This window comes from Pezoporus wallicus, unplaced genomic scaffold (assembly GCF_028554395.1).
Source record: "Pezoporus wallicus isolate ANWC-B61680 ecotype Strahan unplaced genomic scaffold, APGP_CSIRO_Pwel_v1 contig_2908, whole genome shotgun sequence".
Lineage (NCBI taxonomy): Eukaryota > Metazoa > Chordata > Aves > Psittaciformes > Psittacidae > Pezoporus > Pezoporus wallicus.
Genome location: NW_026642179.1, coordinates 1,345,256 through 1,363,372, shown reverse-complemented (window position 1 = coordinate 1,363,372; position 18,117 = coordinate 1,345,256). Strand labels below are relative to the sequence as shown.

The 18,117-nt window shown below is 38.5% G+C and overlaps 1 protein-coding gene and 1 long non-coding RNA gene across 2 annotated transcripts in view; one reads left to right on the top strand and one right to left on the bottom strand.

Moving 5' to 3' along the window:
- The window catches only part of PIK3C2G (phosphatidylinositol-4-phosphate 3-kinase catalytic subunit type 2 gamma), a 208,370-nt gene that overhangs the window by 17,422 nt on the left and 172,831 nt on the right, over positions 1 to 18,117 (top strand). The window contains exons 5-7 of the mRNA XM_057428016.1: positions 1,875 to 1,977; positions 9,369 to 9,439; positions 16,919 to 16,982. Coding sequence (XP_057283999.1) covers positions 1,875 to 1,977; positions 9,369 to 9,439; positions 16,919 to 16,982 — 238 coding nt within the window. The remainder of the gene's footprint in view (positions 1 to 1,874; positions 1,978 to 9,368; positions 9,440 to 16,918; positions 16,983 to 18,117) is intronic.
- Positions 10,239 to 15,188, bottom strand: LOC130609242 (uncharacterized). Its single transcript, XR_008974740.1, has 2 exons — positions 15,055 to 15,188; positions 10,239 to 10,856 (listed from the first exon to the last, which is right to left on the bottom strand). It is a non-coding gene; the product is annotated as an uncharacterized LOC130609242 (long non-coding RNA).

The following is an 18,117-nucleotide window of genomic DNA, read 5'->3' as shown; positions in this document are numbered from 1 at the left end:
GTTCATCATTAGTCGCAAGGAGATGTGATTTGGTAAAATGAGGAGAGAAAGAAGTTTCAGGAAAGCCATGGGTAGGCACAGCATAGCTATGTGCTGAGGAGCAACAGAAGACAATCTATGCATTGGTACAGTCCCAGGAGCCAGCCGCTTGGGCTTGTGCTTGTAAGGGGATTTGAGAAGGTTAAGGCATAAGAGCGATACACTTCCCACCAGTATAGGTACTTCACTGCATTGGTGTTAACCTCTCTCACTTTTGCATCTGTGCTTTATGCTCTTCAAATCAGAGAATTTTACAAATATATAGAAGCACTATAGAAGGACATTGCTTTAGGTGTTTGCTATGTTATCATGGAAAGGTCTGTGACCTTTAATGTGTTTGTTTTTAAAAATTCCTATATCTACACTTTCTGTGACCTCTAATGAAAAGTATGTATTTTATTTAACTACATTGTAGTGTAGGTGCAGAATATCTAAAAGATATATAAATTCCCTGCAGTTGTACTGAACAGAACTTATGTACAGTACATTAATTTAAGGTTAACCATTTATTTGTGCTGGGGACCTCTGCTGCCATGTGAGATATAAGTCAAGCTTTCCATGATTTATTCATCAGGTTAGTGGTTTTTTTGAACCAAATCGAGCCAGTTTTAAGGTATTCCATCAAAATCCCTCTTAGGTGGAAGAAACATAGTTTATACTTGAATTCTGAGTTTTCTATGGCGCTTGGCAAACCAGAGAAGAATTGTCTTTCTTTCCTGGCCCAGAGAGTTCTGAAATAACATATGCGCTGTAGATCTATATAAATATGGAATATCGCTTTTAGCACTTGTGTGGCTGGAGGCTTGAAAAAGGCAACATGAATCTAATTAGAAATTCACTTGAGTTGTAACCAGTGAAGCATGTTAACTTGTTTTGGTGATGAATTTGCCTTTGCAAAAATCAGTGTAATGCTTCCTACCTATTAACCCCACAGGATTTTTAAAAAATGTAAAAATATGTTTGCCCTAACTCTGAAATAATTTTTACATTATTTCACCTGATTAAAACAAAGTGGAAGGGAAACAGTGAAATTATTTTTGTTCCAAGTAATTTTAAGAGTTATAAACTAAGGCTGTATTATAACTTGGAAGAAATTGCCAAGAGTGATAAGTGGACTAGAAGCTAAATAAGAATGAGGAATTTCTCTGTCATGGGTTGCTACAGCATACTAGCATACTTGACCATCAGCGTAGCTTATAGGAACCACTCCAGCTGGGTGAGTAGAGCTCTGCATTTGGTCTTAGCTGGCATGTGATTTGAGAAGGAGGAAGACTGGCTCACAGCTTCTTTGACCACCTCTCTGTGAGCTGCACAGGATAAGAACTTTAATTTCTTTTGAGAATCAAAGGCCACCTCTCTTCATGTAGGCGATTTTCAAACTTATAATTAATATTTGATTTTTTTCAACTTGAGTATCAAGCACTGAAACTCATTCTGCAGTGGTGCATTCATAACCAAGATACTCTGAATAAATTGCGCTGATTTGGTTTTGAAGAATATGCATGAATAATCTCTAGGTTTGGGAGCACATGCAGTTTTTTTAGGGTATTCTTTCTCTGTGTTTTTGTTGTTCTGTTACAGAACTTAATGGTCAAAGATGTAACTGAGCACTTATTCTAAAATTGTTTCACCAGAAAATTTGCCTGAACTAAGCCCATCAGTTTTCATGGTCCTAGGTGCCAAGTATAGGATTTATATTATTCAGTCTTCTTTGTACTTAGAATTTAGACCATTGGTGCTTGTAGGAGAAGGAGAGAGGAGAAAAAAAAAAAAAGTGGCAAGCAGAGATAACCATTTGTTTGTGGTTTGTTTGTTTGTTTCCCCCCAAACTGCAGTAATCACACTTTGGGCAGCCATGAAAGTCTTCGCAAGGCAACCACCTGCATTCAGCTTCGACTACACAACACTAGTAATTTGAAGCAAAGTTTGGCTCGAACGGTATGTCGACTTCTTTTCCTTCATTTTCTTTCAGCATCCCTGAAGGAACAAAATGCCACCTATCCTTTTATGTAGCAACCTGCAGTAATAATCAAAGAGAGGTTATTTGCTTTCCTGAGAATGCATATATTATCTCTGAACTCCAGTTGAAACTTACTGGGAAACATCTCTGCTTTGCTCTTGTACTTAAATATAGTGAATTACCATAGAGAACACACAGCTGAAAAAGACCACAGGTTACCTTTCCAGAAAAAAAAAAAATTAAAAAAAGATCATTTTTTTCAGAACTTAATGCAATTTATTTGAGGTGGTCAGTATTCTTTTTATTTTTCTTTTTTTCCTTTCTATGGTAAACCCAAGCAAAGAACTGTGAAAAACTAATTAGATCTGGATTATTGTTATTATCACTGAAAACCAGAGTAGGGTGATAAAAGTCAGAATCGCGGTTGGTGTGTTTGTGCATGTGTGATGCATACTTGTGGGTGCATGTGCTTGTTATAGGCATGTAGAAATGTTGTCCATAAGGACATGCAGTCCTTAAGAAAACATTGCTTTATCATCATCTTAAATCCAGGGAGATTCCTATTCAGATTATTTGGGTTTAAGCAGCCTTGCAGTGCATTACTGAGCTTTAATGATGCTGACCTGTGCTACTAAATGTGAGTTTTATTCTCAGTGGACAACCTTGAATTACTTTCAACACAAAGTTTGCAGTACCACAGAAGCTTTGTTCTGGGCTGTGTTCACTGGCAGTGCGTTGATTCTGTTCACAGAATGTACCAATTACCAGTTTTGCACAAGTCTGCTCTCAGCCTGGGTCTGTCAATATGTGGGTCAGGTGACAGATTTCTAACAAAAAAGGGCAGGTGTTTTACAGTGTGTGACACCATGTGAAACATTAAGTTCAATACAATGCATTAAAAAGGTCTATAATGAGGCCAAATATATACACACACACATATATATAATATTTTAACCAGGTTATAGACAAAAGCAGAACAGTATAGCGCTGATACGTATAATCCTAGCTTATATTATTGGCATTTTTCACTGCCAATATTATTAATTTATTTAATTTTTATAATCTATCGATTCTTCTTGGTATAGCATCATCCCAAATAAAGCGAATTAGGAAACTTGGAAGCTTTCATCACCAGCTTACTTCTTCAAAAATTATTCAGATCAATGAATTACCGAGTGCTTGATCTCACTGTAGAGAAAATAGGTTTATGCTTGAATATACCTTCAGGATGGATGAGCAAGTGTCCATCTTGTGTCCTTTCTCACCCCATCTGCATTACACAGCAGCAATAAGAACAAGTCCAGTGACCACTGGAATAAGGTTTTTTTGGGAAAGTATCTGTGGTACCTCATTGTCATTTAAGTGCAAGTTGTTGAGATTGAAGCAGGAATCATCATGTGATGTCCATTCTCTGAATCAGGAATCATCGTGTGATTTCCATTCTCTGCATTAAACAGAGATTAGATAGTCATCATAGTGTTTTCTGGTGTTGGATCACAGATCCTGTGACAGAAGATGGGAAACTTAATTTTTCCATTTAATGCTGTCAAAGGAGCGCTTGAGAAGATCGGAGTGTTGGTTATGTGATATAATTATGGATGTCTGTAAATGTGTAATGGTGGAAAAATTATTTACCTTTTTTAGGTCAGCATCTCTATTTTTAAAATAGAATAATGTGTTATTGACCCTTCTGCTGGCCAGTTGCAGTTTTCCAACATTTTCTGTCCTGAGAAATCAGTAACATAAATTAGAAGTTTGGTACAAATGCATTATGCATATAGCATATGGTGAAGGCTTTTTTTACATGTGTATATTGAAAAGAGGGAGCCTCAGACAGCTTTTTGCTGATCTTCTCTTCAATCTTCCAAGCCAGCAACTGATTCTCTGCAACTTACTCTGCCTTCAAACAGGAAAACTAAAATATGGACCAAATTACCTTTTTGCCGTGTATAGAACTGCTATTACTATAGGTCTTCAAAATTATTTGTTTTGGAACCAAATGATATATTCAGGATCTCTTCTGAAGCCTTGAACTTCTTTGTGTGCTAAGGAAGCAAAACCTATACCAGTGCCATCTGGAGAACGCCCTCATGATTCTTGCTTGCCTTACATAACACTGTTGAAATCAGGATGCATAATTAAAAATATCTGTCTGTACCTGCAAATTACTATTATTTTACTATTATGCTTAATAACCACTATAAGTGGATACTTCAAAGTAATGTGCAACTAATTTATTTTTTTAAAGCCAGACATCTTATTAACTTTGCCAATAACTAAACGTTCACATTTCTTCAGTGAATTCAGCTGAAAGATGTAATTTTTTTTGTTGTTTTAAGGTGAATAATTGCTTCCTTTCCTTTTGTAGGAAATTGGCCTACTGATATGAAGTGGTCATAAAGAGGAAATTGGTTTTAGCTGAGCAGTTGCAAGCAAGAAATATGGCCTGGGGCTTAACATGGAATCACAGGCCTTTCAGGCAGTGGGTGACCTTTATTTTGGTTTTGGGTTTTTGAGACAGATTGATCAGCCTTAACACTCTGGAACAGAAGTCTTTAAGAACGGAATTTTTGAGGTGCTAGATTCCTCTAAACTTATAATTTCATCTTATTCACGGAATATAAAGTTATCTTCATAGTATAGAAACGTATTGAAGCTCAGTTTTATACCATCTAGCAAGACAGAACTTCTGGAGTGGGAATTCTGCTCATTGCAGATTTTTCTCCACACATAGAAATCTTGAGAATGACAATGAAAGTGGAAAAAATCAAATGGTCCTTTTGTCAAATGGTGGCCCAATGTACAGAGGTTACAATAATAATGAGTAACAATTGCTATATTTGTTTTAACTACACACCTATCCTACTGTGTACTTACCCAGTGTGGTCTCTAAGGGACAACATTTAAACATGAACTCCGGGAGTTGTAGTGAGTCAGAAGTGTTAAATTCTTAGTGGCTAGCTCTGTTTTGGAAGCAAGGCACAGTGAAACAGCATGGAAGGAGAAACCCTTGTCTGGATGCCATTTCCAGGGAGTGCTGTGCCTGTCTGAGAGACCCATATTTTCAGAGCTGTCCCCACATACTAGTTATCTGGGGAAAGAATGAACTTTGCAGTGGAGAGGCAGCAAAGAGTACTCTATGATTTTCTAACAAGAGTTTCACTTGCCCCCAGAAAAGGATTTTTGGACTAAAGCAGCCAGCAGGTGTTATTTCCTGAAAGTTCAGAAGCATTTTTATTTTCATATATACCAGTATTCATATTTTACCAGACATAATGATTTAAGTGTTCACATTCTGAGCATAATCACAGATGAAAAGAGCCAGTGGTCCGTCATAAGAAGGTGGGGCTTTTTTCCATTATTAAAACATTTGTGACTTTTTAGAGGGATGCGTGTAGTATCTCACGTAGAAGGGGGCCTTTTCTTGTGTTTAAGTAGCCCTTGAAATTGTGCTACTGTAAAATGCTTGATGTTGTATTAATATGTGCAAAGTCTCCTTTAACTGTTACAGTTTACAGGACTAAATGAGGTTTAATACTCTGCAGTGCACTGTGGAGGAGAGACGGAGCATCTCTTGATGTTTCATGTTTTGGAAATGGTTACAATTACCAGGTAGAATGATTGCAAACAAACAAATGGGTAACTGACAACCTTGGGTGACAAATTATCAGTGTTCAGGCCATTAGAAAACATCTATTGTCTCAGAGAACTATAATAATCTACAACAGGGTTTAACCAGGAAGGGTGACATTTTAAGATATCTTAAAGTGAATTATTGATCACCTCTTTAGGGTAACTGACATATCTCTGAAAGCTTCAGGCCATGCAGTTACTTCAGGTTTCTAATAATAGCAAAGAACATGAACAGCTCTTGAGCTCGCACAAGTCGTAGATCCAGAGATTTCCTCCTGCTCCAGGATATGCTTGTGACAGAGTACTTATATTAGGAAGGGGAAGTTCTGCTCACAGGCAAGTCTGTGAGCACACAAAACCTAACAGAGGGGACAAAGACTGTGGTGCGCTGAAAGCTGCAGTGTTGCCTTTCACTTTGGACCCAGTTCTTTTGGTCTACTGAAACCTGCACCAGCAACACTGAATTCAAGGACCTGAGGTAGTCTGCACTGAGCTCACAATCAGTTTTGTTGTTAATGTTCTCTGAAACTTGTGGCTTTGGTCAGAAAACTTATTTGAAAGTCACAGACTTAGAACCAGTTTATGGAAAATAAATTTCCTTCTCTCAGAATTCATGTAAAAAGATATAAAAATAGTGTGCTGCCTTTTTTTTTTTTGTTTATAGCACAGACTTTTAAGATTCTTCAGCTGTCTCAGACAGTCAAGCACATATGCAGCTACTCTTTATTCTTGTGAGTTAATCTGTGCTTACTATTGGGGAGAATTAGACTTGTGATCTACTGGATCCTTTTGAATTTTGAACTTTGGAATATGTTATTTTCTAGAAATCTCCTCTGAGGCTGTAGTTTAGCTAATGTCACAGAATATCTTGACAGCCCAGATATATAGTAATCAACCATATGTGTTCAGGTGCTAAATAATTCACATACACTCACTTTTGCCCTAGTCCATCAGGTCACCTCAAGCTTCTAGATTCCTGTCAGTCACACATACCTAATTTCTCTCTAAGCTTCAGGGCTTTCTCCTTCCACCTGTGTCACAGTTTCCAAATACATCCCTCCCTGTCCTTTTAGTGCTGTCAGTGTATGAGATGGAAAACGAAGTATGTCATTTACCAGTCTTGCTCTGTAGCTCAAGCCTTGTCCCTGTGATTGTTTAGTTTGAATGTGCTCTACTATTTGTAAAGTCTCCCAAAGTGGCAGTGTGACAGCTAAGCATGCAGCAACTTTTTTGTAATAAAAATGCAGGGTAGAACGTATACACTACTCAACTGTAATGTTAGTTGGGGTTTAAAAAAGGGTATGATCTGCTGAGAGTCAAGATGAATATGATTGTGGCTCTGTCTAGAAGTAGCAAATTCAAAGCACGATATTATAGCAAGTCACAATGGAGTGCTGTGTGCTATTTCCTTCATTAAATGCACACTTCTCATTATGGTAACACTATAAAATATTCTCAAGGCTTGAGATATTATACAAGTCCTCTAGCATGCATTGAAGCAGCATGATAGCTGTCAGAGGTCAGGAGCTCCAATCCTCAGAGTATAGTATGGGCAGAAGACTTCAGTTGTGAGCAAAACCAGCAGACAGAGCCATATGTGGCACAATTAGTGCTGCACTCAGGAAACTGGCAACCGTAAACTGGTTTTGTAACAGGTTATGTCTCATAGTCATTTTTGTAGGAGCAACGCAGTTGGGTTCAGAGGCATAATCTGAAATCACCTACTCTCAAACTCATCCCCTAATCCCCAGATACTTATTTGGTTTTCTTCTCTACGTATAACAGTCACGTTAATACACTGAGGTAAGGAACACAGGTGTTTGTGTTCCTTACACAGTGCCCAGATACAGTGGAGGTCAGTGCTTAGGTGTAAGAGGCATACTTCAAAGGCTTAATGCATGAGGATGTTTTACTTAAATTACCCCTTCCGTTTCATTCATCTAATTCATCTTTCACTTATTGCGACTATGTGATAAAAGAGATAGTAGCACTCCAGATGGGATTATTGCAGAACATCTGTAATGTATCTAGCTCAGCAAGATCCTGCTCCTCAAATGGTGCTATTGCTAAATCTCTTTATAGCAATCTAAAGCAGAATTAGTGTGAATTAATTCACATGTCAATTTACATATTTAAATTGAATCCAACCATTTTATCGACACAAGTTGCTCAGGAATGTTAGCTTTAGGCCAGAACTGTACTACAGGTAACTAGAAAAAATTGCTAGTGTGATCACCTTTTTGTGAACAAGCTTTCAATATTTGAATTCACTAACATTCAAAATATTAGGAGAAGGTTTCTTTACCCAAGCAAATAAAAGAATGGGGTTTGGTGGCTTTTTGTGTGTTTGGATTTTTTGGAAAACACAAATTTTCTTTCAAATTCTGTTGGGGAAGAGAGAATAAGGAATCATAATTCATCACTGTTGGATTATACTGTTCTCCTTTTTTTTGTTTATTGTATGAAAGTTTTATCAGGAAAAGATTAACAGTTTTGTTTTTTTTTTTCTCATGGATGCGTTGCGCTTAATGTGAAACCATTTTGTCTTCCCTTCACAAAGGACCTGAAAGTTTCATTAGTTTAGTCCAGCCTAAAATGGAGTCACCTTTCTGATTTTTCTGTATCCTTGGCCAGATATCATTTCTGTCCTCTGGTTCACCTTTGAGCAACCAAATATTTTAGATCAGTATACATGTAATCAAACAAGCTGTAGCCTGGTTTCCTAACCTGTGCCCAACCCAGCCATCATTTGCATTTCTAGGGATACTAAGAAAAATAATGCCTAGCATGGGCTGAGCTACCTCCATGGGGCAGGAGGAGGCATTAAGGGCAACAAATCCATGGGTCTGGAGAAAGGGCTGTGTTTGAATGGGAACAGGTTATTCAGCAGAATGTGTCAAATAAGGCAAGATCACAGAATCATTAGGTTGGAAGGGTCCTTATTGGATCATTTGTCCAATACCCCTGCTCAAGCAGAGTCAGCTGGAGCAAGCTGCACAGGACAGAGTCTGGTCAAGTTTCGAATATCTTGGCAGATATTCAAACCTACTCCACAACCTTCCAAGGCAACCTCTGCCTGTGTCTGACTGCCTTCACTGTACTTCTTTTTTTTCTTGTGTTAAGGTGGAATTTAACGCATGTTAATTTGTGCTGTCTGCCTCATGTCCTGTCAGTGAGCACTGAGAACATTCTGATTCCCTTGTCTTCATTATTTCCCATAAGATACATGTACACATTGATAAGATTCCCCCTGAGCTTTTCTTTCTCCAGACTGAGCTGTCCCAGCTCAGTCTCTCCTCATATAAAACATGCTTTAGTGCTTTGATCTCTCAGTGAAGCGTCACAGAGATGAAGTCCCTTCAGAAAGTGTCAGAGGATGGTACAGATGTTTTCCATTCTGTTCTTTTAGTAAAGGAAGCAGCAGAGAGGTGGTGGATACAAACTGATTTCTGCTTCATGACTAGTGTGTATTGCCATTGCAGAGGGCTTTCTGAGGCCTGCTATAGTCTTAGTTGATGTGAAGCAGGAAGGAACTATGGTGGCGATTTGGCTTTGCCTCCTACAACCTAGTGTAAGATTAGAGATTCATCAATTAAAATTTCAGACCAAAACATTCTAAACACTCTTAGAGTTCCTAAAGAACATGCTGACTTGAAAATAGCAAGCAAATCTGTCCAACTTACATTCTACCATTCAGTATACTTAGTTTATCTCGCTATATGCCTCTGTTCTACAGCATGAGGATGACCAAAGACAGTTCGGTGTAAATCAGCTGTTAGAAGATACCTGTGCCTGGAGACTGACTCGGTAAGAACACTGGTATTTAATTTCTATTTGTAATGGTTCCTGTTTGTAGTGAGCCTCCTGGTCCCAGAGGACAATTCCAAGACCTGCTGGTAACAGAAATGGCACCAAAGAGAAAGAAAATCGGTGTAAATGTTTTAGACTCTTATTTCCAGACCTTCTAATTGCTTAGCAAAAATCAATAATAATTTATAGATCTGTGTAGTTTTTTCCCTGTTCTCTTCCTTTTGATGTCGTAGAAGGTTTTATTAGAGTTTTCATGTTTCCTAAAGATTCCAAGGATAGAAGGACTCATCATTTTCACATGTGCATTGCCCTTAGAGAACTTTTAAGAGTAAATACTGTAAAAATAACAGGTTTGCTCTTCATTATTCCTGGTTTTCACAGTTGAGTGATATTTTATTTTGGTTTACTTTTTTAATATTTGGTTTACTTTTTTGTCTAGTTATGACAAGCTTTTAACTTAGCACTCAAAGTGCATCTGACTCTAAAGCTAACCTACCATGGACAAGCACTAAATGAGATAGATTCCTCATTCAACTTTCATTATGCTCCATTTCATGCACTTAGCTAAAGAAGCTGTTAACAGGTTTTTGTGATGTTTTTCATCAGTATTATATAGTGCCTTGCCAAGAACGGTCAATGCCACACCTGTCATTTAGCAGATGGAGGAAAACAGAGAGGTGGTGACTTGTTCAAGGTGAATATCTGGTCCTTACTGAGGACCCATCTGGTTTCCTAGGAGCATGGCTCAAATTTCCATTTTGGTCTTGCTATAAAGAGATTAAACCAATCGTACAACCTATGCACACATTTCTTATTGACTGTTTTATTTCTTGCAATGTAAAGCTTGTGGCCTTTTCCACTGCAAAGAGAGTCTTCAAAGGGGATATGTAATAAAAGATGAGCTGGAAATTGACTGTGGTCCACAAAATTTCCTCTGATGCTGTAGGGCAATAAATACTTTCTCTGTTCAACCACAAGTTCAGTAAATATTGAAAAAGTAAAAGCTTGAACTCTATTTGATTATTGTTTCCTGCTTGTTCCATGGATCATTGACAGGTAGGAGAAAACATTTTCCAGCAGAGATGACCCAGAAAAATCAGTGATCGAACCCTGTGTTCTCAATTGTATTTCTAACTTATCTGAAGAAAAACAGGGAAATAGCTAGGTGACAAAATTTTGCTAGCCATAATGTGCACTGGAGCTGCTTGTGATGACTTGCAGAAGGATTTTACAGTGCTGAGTTGAGTGTGTGATAAAGTGGCAGATGAAATTTTGAGAAGATAAATCTGTAGATGGGAGGAAACAGCCTTAAATTCACAGATGAAATCATAGGCTCTGAGTTGCCTTTCACGACCAGGAGTGAGTTCTTGGGGTTATAATAAATAGTTCTGAGTGTCAGCTTGGTGCACAGCAGCTGCAAAAAAGATAAAACAAATGTTGGAAATTATTATGAAAAAAATGAAAAATGAAAAAAAAAATATTAGGCCACAGTATCAGTGTAGGGTGTTCATTTATCTTGAATATGGCCGACAGTTCTGCTTCCACCATTTCAAATATGATGTAATAGAACTTGAAAAAGTGAAGGGCAGCAAGGATGCTCTTGAGTAATGAAATGCCTTCCATATGAGAAACAAATAAATAACAATATTCTTCATCCTGATGAAGAGATAATAGAAGATGGGTAATTTTATAGATGACAAGTCTATGAAATTGAGGAACACAGAGAATGTCTGCAGAAAAGTATCATTTATTGTATTTTACTGGGCAGGATAAAGGGAGCATGAATGAAAGCAGCAGATTCAAAACAGACAAGAGTAGGTATTGCTTTGTATAAGACCTAATTAAGTAATGTCTGGACACAGCCTGGCTTGCCCAGGACTGTGTCCAGATGATTTCTGAATATGTCCAAGGAGGGGTACTTCACAACCTCCCTGGGCAACTTGTGCTAAGTGCTCAGTCATCCTCAATACCTCTTGTGTTAAAGTTTGTGCCCCATTGACTCTTGTCCTGTCACCTGGCAACTGAGGAGAGCCTGATTTCATTGTCTTTGCACCCTCCCTTCAGGTGTTTATATACATCAATAATAACCCCCACGCCTTTCTTTTCTCTAAAATAAACAGTCCCAGGTCTCAGTCTTTCACTATAGAAGAGCCACTCCAGTCCCTTAATCATCTTAGTGGACATTTGTTGGGCTCTCTCTGGTACGTCCATGTCTGTCTTGTACTGAGGAGCCTGAAACTGGACATAGCACTCCAGATGTGGCTCACCAGTGTTTAGTAGGAGGAGAAGGGTCATCTCCCTCAATCTGCTGATAACTTTTGATGCAGCCCAGGATACCTGTAGCCATCTTTAGTCTTTTTTGCTGCAAGGTCACATTGCTGGTTCATGTTCAGCTTTCTGTCCAAGAGGACTGCCAGGTCCTTTTCTGCAAAGCTGCTTTCTGGATAGTCAGTCCCCAGCACGTACAGGTGCATGGGGTTATTACTCCCCAGGTGCAGGACTTTGCATTTCCTTTTGCTGAACTTCATGAGGTTCCTGTTAGTCCATTTCTCCCGACTGTCAAGGTCTCTCTGAAATATCAGTACAAACCATTGGTGTATCAGATACTCTTTCCAGTTTTATATCGTCAGCAGACTTGCTGAGGGTAGACTCTACTGAGCCATCCAAATCATTAAGATGTTGAACAGTAAGGGATCTAGGACTGAACCTTGAGGTACACCACTAGCTACCAGCCTCCAACTAGAATTTGTGTCACCCATCACTACCTTCTGGGTCTGGCCATTCAGAAAGTTTTCAAATCTACCTCACTGTCTGTTCATTCAGCCCATAGGTTATTGGCTTCTGCATGAGGCTGTTATAAGTGACAATGTCAAAATCTATGATTATCATAATGGAAGGTCAAGCACAACTTTCCCTTGGTGAATCCATTCTGACTACTCTGTATCACCTTCTTATAGTTCACATGCCTGGAAACGGTTCTCAGGATTAGTACTCCATCAGCCTCCTGCGGTTCAAGATGAAGCTAATTAGCCAGTAGCTCTCTGGGTCTTTCTTCTTGAAGATGGGAGTCACATTTGCCTTCCTCCATTCTTCAGGCGTTCTTCCAATCTTCATGTTTGTCCAAAGATTATCAAGAGGGGCCTCACAATGACAGCTCCCTCAGCATTTGTGGGTGCATTCCATCAGAGAACACAGACTTAAGTAGGTCCAGTTTAAGTATTCTCTAGCCTCATCCTCATCCATTTCCTAGTTTATTCCAGGGACTGCTCCCCGTAGGCCATGTTCATGAGTGGGCACCACACTAGACTCCTTGCACGCATATGAAGTCTTCTAGGGTTGTGCTTAAGGCTTGCTCCAGAAAGTGCAATACATACTTTCCATGTTATGGTATGAAAATACCACCATGGTGGACTGCCTTATGTTATGTTGGGCGTTTTGAACTGACCCCCTCCTTTCTAATGAATAAATAACCTACATGTCTTAGTCACAGTCGTAGGGAGCCTGGAGGGCACCAGGGAACCTGGCTTGGTACCACACAGGGTGCACAGCTGATTCTAGCTGTGGCTACTTCAAGTGTTGTGAACACAAGCCTTCACGCAGTCCTTAACTTAGGGATCAAAAACCTACTCCTTAGAGCAAACTTCTTCAGCAGTGTTCACATGTTCTTTTTCCCCTTTAGAGGCAACTAGTTTCAGTTGAAACTACTGACACAATTATGTTGGCAAGGCTTTGAAGCACCACCAAAACTATAAGATGAACCATACAGTGAAGAAAAGCCCTTATTCTTCTAAGCATGACACCTTGTAGTACTTTTTTGTGAGTAGGCCAGTCAATATTATACCTAGTCATAACAGCTCTTTCTAATATAACATTCAACAACATTGTTCTGTTTATTCTGCACTGGCATATATCTTTCCAACATAATTCCTCAATTCTAGATCTGGCTAGGGTTGTAATAGAGGTGGAGTAGATGGATGCAGTGGTATGACGATGCAGTAGAATGGAAACAGAACAGAAACAGCCTGTGCAAACCTGCCTGGTGCCTAGGAAGGCCAGCAGATTACTTTCACATATTGTTGTGTCATCACAGCTGTGAGTATTTAGATTAGCTAAATAAAATAATGCTCAGGGTTGCCTGCAGGTACTGTAGTTATATTTCTGATCATAGCACACAAACTTTTGTGTTTTAGAAAATGTATTGATTGAGATGCTCAGTTTGCTTATATCTAGCAGAAAGGAAACGAGCTGTTTGAGCTGGCTTGAGATGAAGTAAAAAGAATGAAGTGGAACCTTACCTCTGGTATAATCGGGTTTGCTTTCACATTCTAATGTGAAAAAGTAAAACCAGCAGCCCCTATATTTCTTGATGCACTGATTTCATAGCTTGAAAACCAAACACAGTGTAAATCAATGACTGCATCAGAGCTACAGTCCATTGGCCCATAATCTCTGACACTGAGGTGCCAGAACTATAACATGATGACTAGCCTGATCCCTGCAGTTAGGCACGGCTTTAGGCAACATGGTGATGAACAGCATTTTAGAAAGGAAAACTGACATTGCTCTGTGGTAGGTGCTACTGCCAGGAAACTGAAAAATGAATGCTGTAAGGATTTGCTATATATATGATCTTCCTCCCATATAGACCAGCTGGGTTCTAAGAGTGACTGTTTCAAGTTGTTTATACTTTTTTTCTTTTCAAAATAATTGTAACATATTGCCACACTAAAAGATTCAAAACTTTCCTCAATGTCAAAGAAATCCTGAATGTTCATGGGCTGGTTAGCATTGCCATGTTTATACAAAGCTATTAAAGCTGTAGAAGTATGATGTATGCCCGTGTGATAACATATGGATATTGTTAATTATCTAGTAGTCAAAGATTGAGGATAGCATTAGTAGAGGTATTTTGATCATTGTTATAAGATGCTGGATTTGTTTCCTATTAATTATGTAAAATTATGGCTACTTTATTCACAGAATTCTTTAGGGTAGAATAAACTGATGGAAAATACACAATTTTTTTTAACCTAGTATTATATTATTATATTGACCTCACTTGGAGTATTGTGTGCAGTTCTGGTGTCCTCAACTTAAAAAGGACATGGAACTGTTAGAACAAGTCCAGAGAAGGGCCATGAGGATGATCAGGGGACTGGAGCACCTCCCATATGAAGATAGGCTGAGAAAGTTGGGGCTGTTCAGCCTGGAGAAGAGAAGGCTGCATGGAGACCTCATAGCAGCCTTCCAGTATCTGAAGGGGGCCTACAGGGGTGCTGGGGAGGGACTCTTCATTAGGGACTGTAGTGATAGGACAAGGGGTAATGGGTTAAAACTTAAACAGGGGAAGTTTAGATTGGCTATAAAGAGGAAGTTCTTTAAGGGTGGTGAGGTTGCCCAAAAAAGTGGTAAATGCTCCATCCCTGGCAGTGTTCAAGGCCAGGCTGGACGAAGCCTTGGGTGACATGGTTTAGAGTGAGGTGTCCCTGCCCAGGGAAGGGCAGTTGGAACTAGATGATCTTAAGGTCCTTTCCAGCCCTAACTATTCTATGATTCTATAACTTTATTCTGAAGCCTGCATTTAGACCAAGCATGCTAATAAACATACTTACCTGTATGCATCAAGGTAGCAAAGCAAGCTCATATGTCCAGAACTACTTTTGAGCTGGGTAATGCTATGAAAAAGATGTTATGCATGAAGTCTTGGTCAAAGCAGAGAAGCAGCTTGTATTAGCTGTGATTTAACAGGATTACAGGAGGAATTGCCAGGCAGCTACTCAACACATAAACTGCCTGGCTAGATAAGGCTAGTTCAGATTTGAACTAAAAAGCTGTGAAGGCAAAACCATGTGTAGGAGGAGGTGAATAGTAGGCATTTATGGGGAAATGCACTCTAGTATTAGCACAAGAAAGGCCACCTAACATTTCTTTATTCTGTATTATGATTTCAGTGCAATGACTCTCTTTCCTCTTCTTTCCATACAATATATATAATCAGAGTCTAACCATGTACCATAAAAACTGCACTTTGGACTGTAGTTGCAAATTTAATGTTTGGTTGCTCAGTTAGTCAAACTAAGATACAATTTCTCTGTAAACAATAGTCCATTTCCTCTGAAGCAAAGGTGACTTTGACCTACCAGACTGCAAGGAGGGGGAGAAAAATTCCTTCTAAGTCTTCCAAAGAAAGATCCCTAATAGAAAGGGTCAGTGTGAAATAGAAGAGGGGAAAAAATGTCAAGAATAAAGTGATAGAGTAAAATAAACAAACTCTGCAGAAAGGGTGTAAATAGCAATTTCCACTTTTTCATAAAACGCACACAGGAATCCTGACTACCACCAAGGACCGTCAAGGCAATAGTATGTCCATTTTACAAATCAGTAGGCTAGGAAGGGTGTGGAAGTGGGAATTAAGGTTTCTCTGCCCCTTCCTGAAGATTTGACCTTGCAGAGAAGGCTGTCAAAGGAAAAGGAAGGTGTATTCCTGTGTGTAACAACCTTAGCCATGGTCTCGTAGGCACCTATTTGTTCCAGCTGACAAACAACAGCTAGAATTTCACTGTACTTGAAACATAGAAAATTACACAAATGCTTCTTAAAAGCAAAACTCTGATTCTGCTTATCTGTTGGGGATAGCACTTGGAGCTTGCAGTGCTAAAATGATGAGGTTTACAGCTGAAGCATCAGTCCAGGAGTTCAGTGTAGTGAGGTGTATGCTCTAGTTCATCATCCTAATTAATTTAACCTTTGCTAGGGCACAGTAATTTGCCTGTGCCGACTTTATGGTAGCTTCTGTAGCATAACAAAGCATGGGACTATGGAGTCATGTACGCCTGTCTACAGAACTAAAACAGATTCACAGCTTAGCTAATACTGCAGAAAAGGCAGTTATTAAGACAGTGTGCACATGTAAACTTGTGAAATGTAAGCAAATTAAGTTTAATAAATTACGAAGCATTGGTTTCCCTGTTTAGAATACACAGTTTTATAATTGTGACAGTATGGGCTCTTGAAATGTAGTTTTCCCAGATGTTTTCCAGATGGTTTGCTTGATTCCCTGCAGCTTTAGTTTGTGAAGTGATTGAGAAAGAAGGCATTGTAGCATGTACTTAAGTTCATCCTTCTTCAAAGTAATATTTAAGCACTTGCTTAACCTTGAAGAGTAAAATAGATGGGATGTGGAGTTCAATAGACACTGAAATAGAAGATCACATACTGGAGTACTTTTACCTGGGAAACTTGTATCCTCCAGGTATGAGTAGAAAGTTTTTACATCTGTCCTTTGTAGCAAATGTCTACCAAAAAAACCATGGAGATCCAGGCTCAATTACTTGACGTTCACATAAGCACTTGTCTGCATTTTATGCCAACATAAAATCAAAGTGTTCCAAATATATGGTGGGGGGTGGGGGAGAAATCTGGTCTCTTTATCCAGTTGTTATTAAGTTGATGTTGGTTTCTTTTTCTGATTTCCAGACAGAACCTTCTATCAGTTATTATGAAATATAATGGTCAAGTGGGATGTCTATTGCAAGATGAGGTATTTCTTCTTAGTTTGTTATACCAGAAAAGCATAAACTTCTACATGAAAGGTGTCTAATTATTAATCTGTCTCAAATGCAATTAAGGAAGACTTTTAATTAAGGTTGTTTCACCTGACTTTGAAAGGATATAAATTCTCTTAGTCAAACTTGTATTGAGATTAAGAAGAAAGTGCTACAAATTTAAAATCTCAAAGGTGATTGTTTCTAAGTGTCACGGAACCTGTAAATAAAACAAGATTTTTGGGTTGGCAGTATAATATTTGGATTTAGTGGAGGTATAAGATGGTATCTGCATCTGCAAAATTTGTCCCTGATTTTACAAAACCACAAGCCAAGTGTTTACATATTTTGGATATATACTGAAGAATGCAGTAGTCTGCAGGATTAGGTTTTGGCAGCAAAGCTCATAAGACTTTTATTTTAATGTAGTGAGCTGCTAATTGAATGTTACATTATTGAAGGAAAAATCTCTTAGAAAATCATCTCTGCTAAGTAATGTTTTAAGAACAAATGTCTTAAAGGACAAATGAGTATTTGAACGACAGCTTGGAAGAAACCAAATGGCTATTTGATCTGAGTTTCAGATTGTCATGCTAACTGACTTTCTAGGGTTTGGAACTGGAAAGAAAATGAAGGACATTAGTAAAAGCAAAGAATACTGATGTAGTTTGGAGATATTCCAGTGTTTCCCTTCCGGAGTTATAACTTACTATGCTGAAAAATGTATTTCTTTGTAATATAAGTTAAGACATACATTTCTTACTTTGTTTCAGAAATCTGTCACATGAATTCAAGTCCAGATTTTAATCTTTCTGGCTATTCTTGTTCTATTCGATTTTGAATGCTCAGAAAAAATACACGTACATACAAGTATGTATACATACACACATAAACAGATTTGTACATAATGTACATACACAAATACGTAAATATATATGAATACCTACGTAAATAAATATATGTAGATAAAAATTCTCTACATTTTCATATAAATCTTTGGCACTTTTCTTCTGCAAAATGCATACAAATTTAAAGGCTGTTGAGCTGTGCCTACCTACTGTGCAGGTATTCACTGGCGTTTTCATTTGTAAGCAACTTCTCTAAGAGGACTATTTAATGTGTAGCATGTAA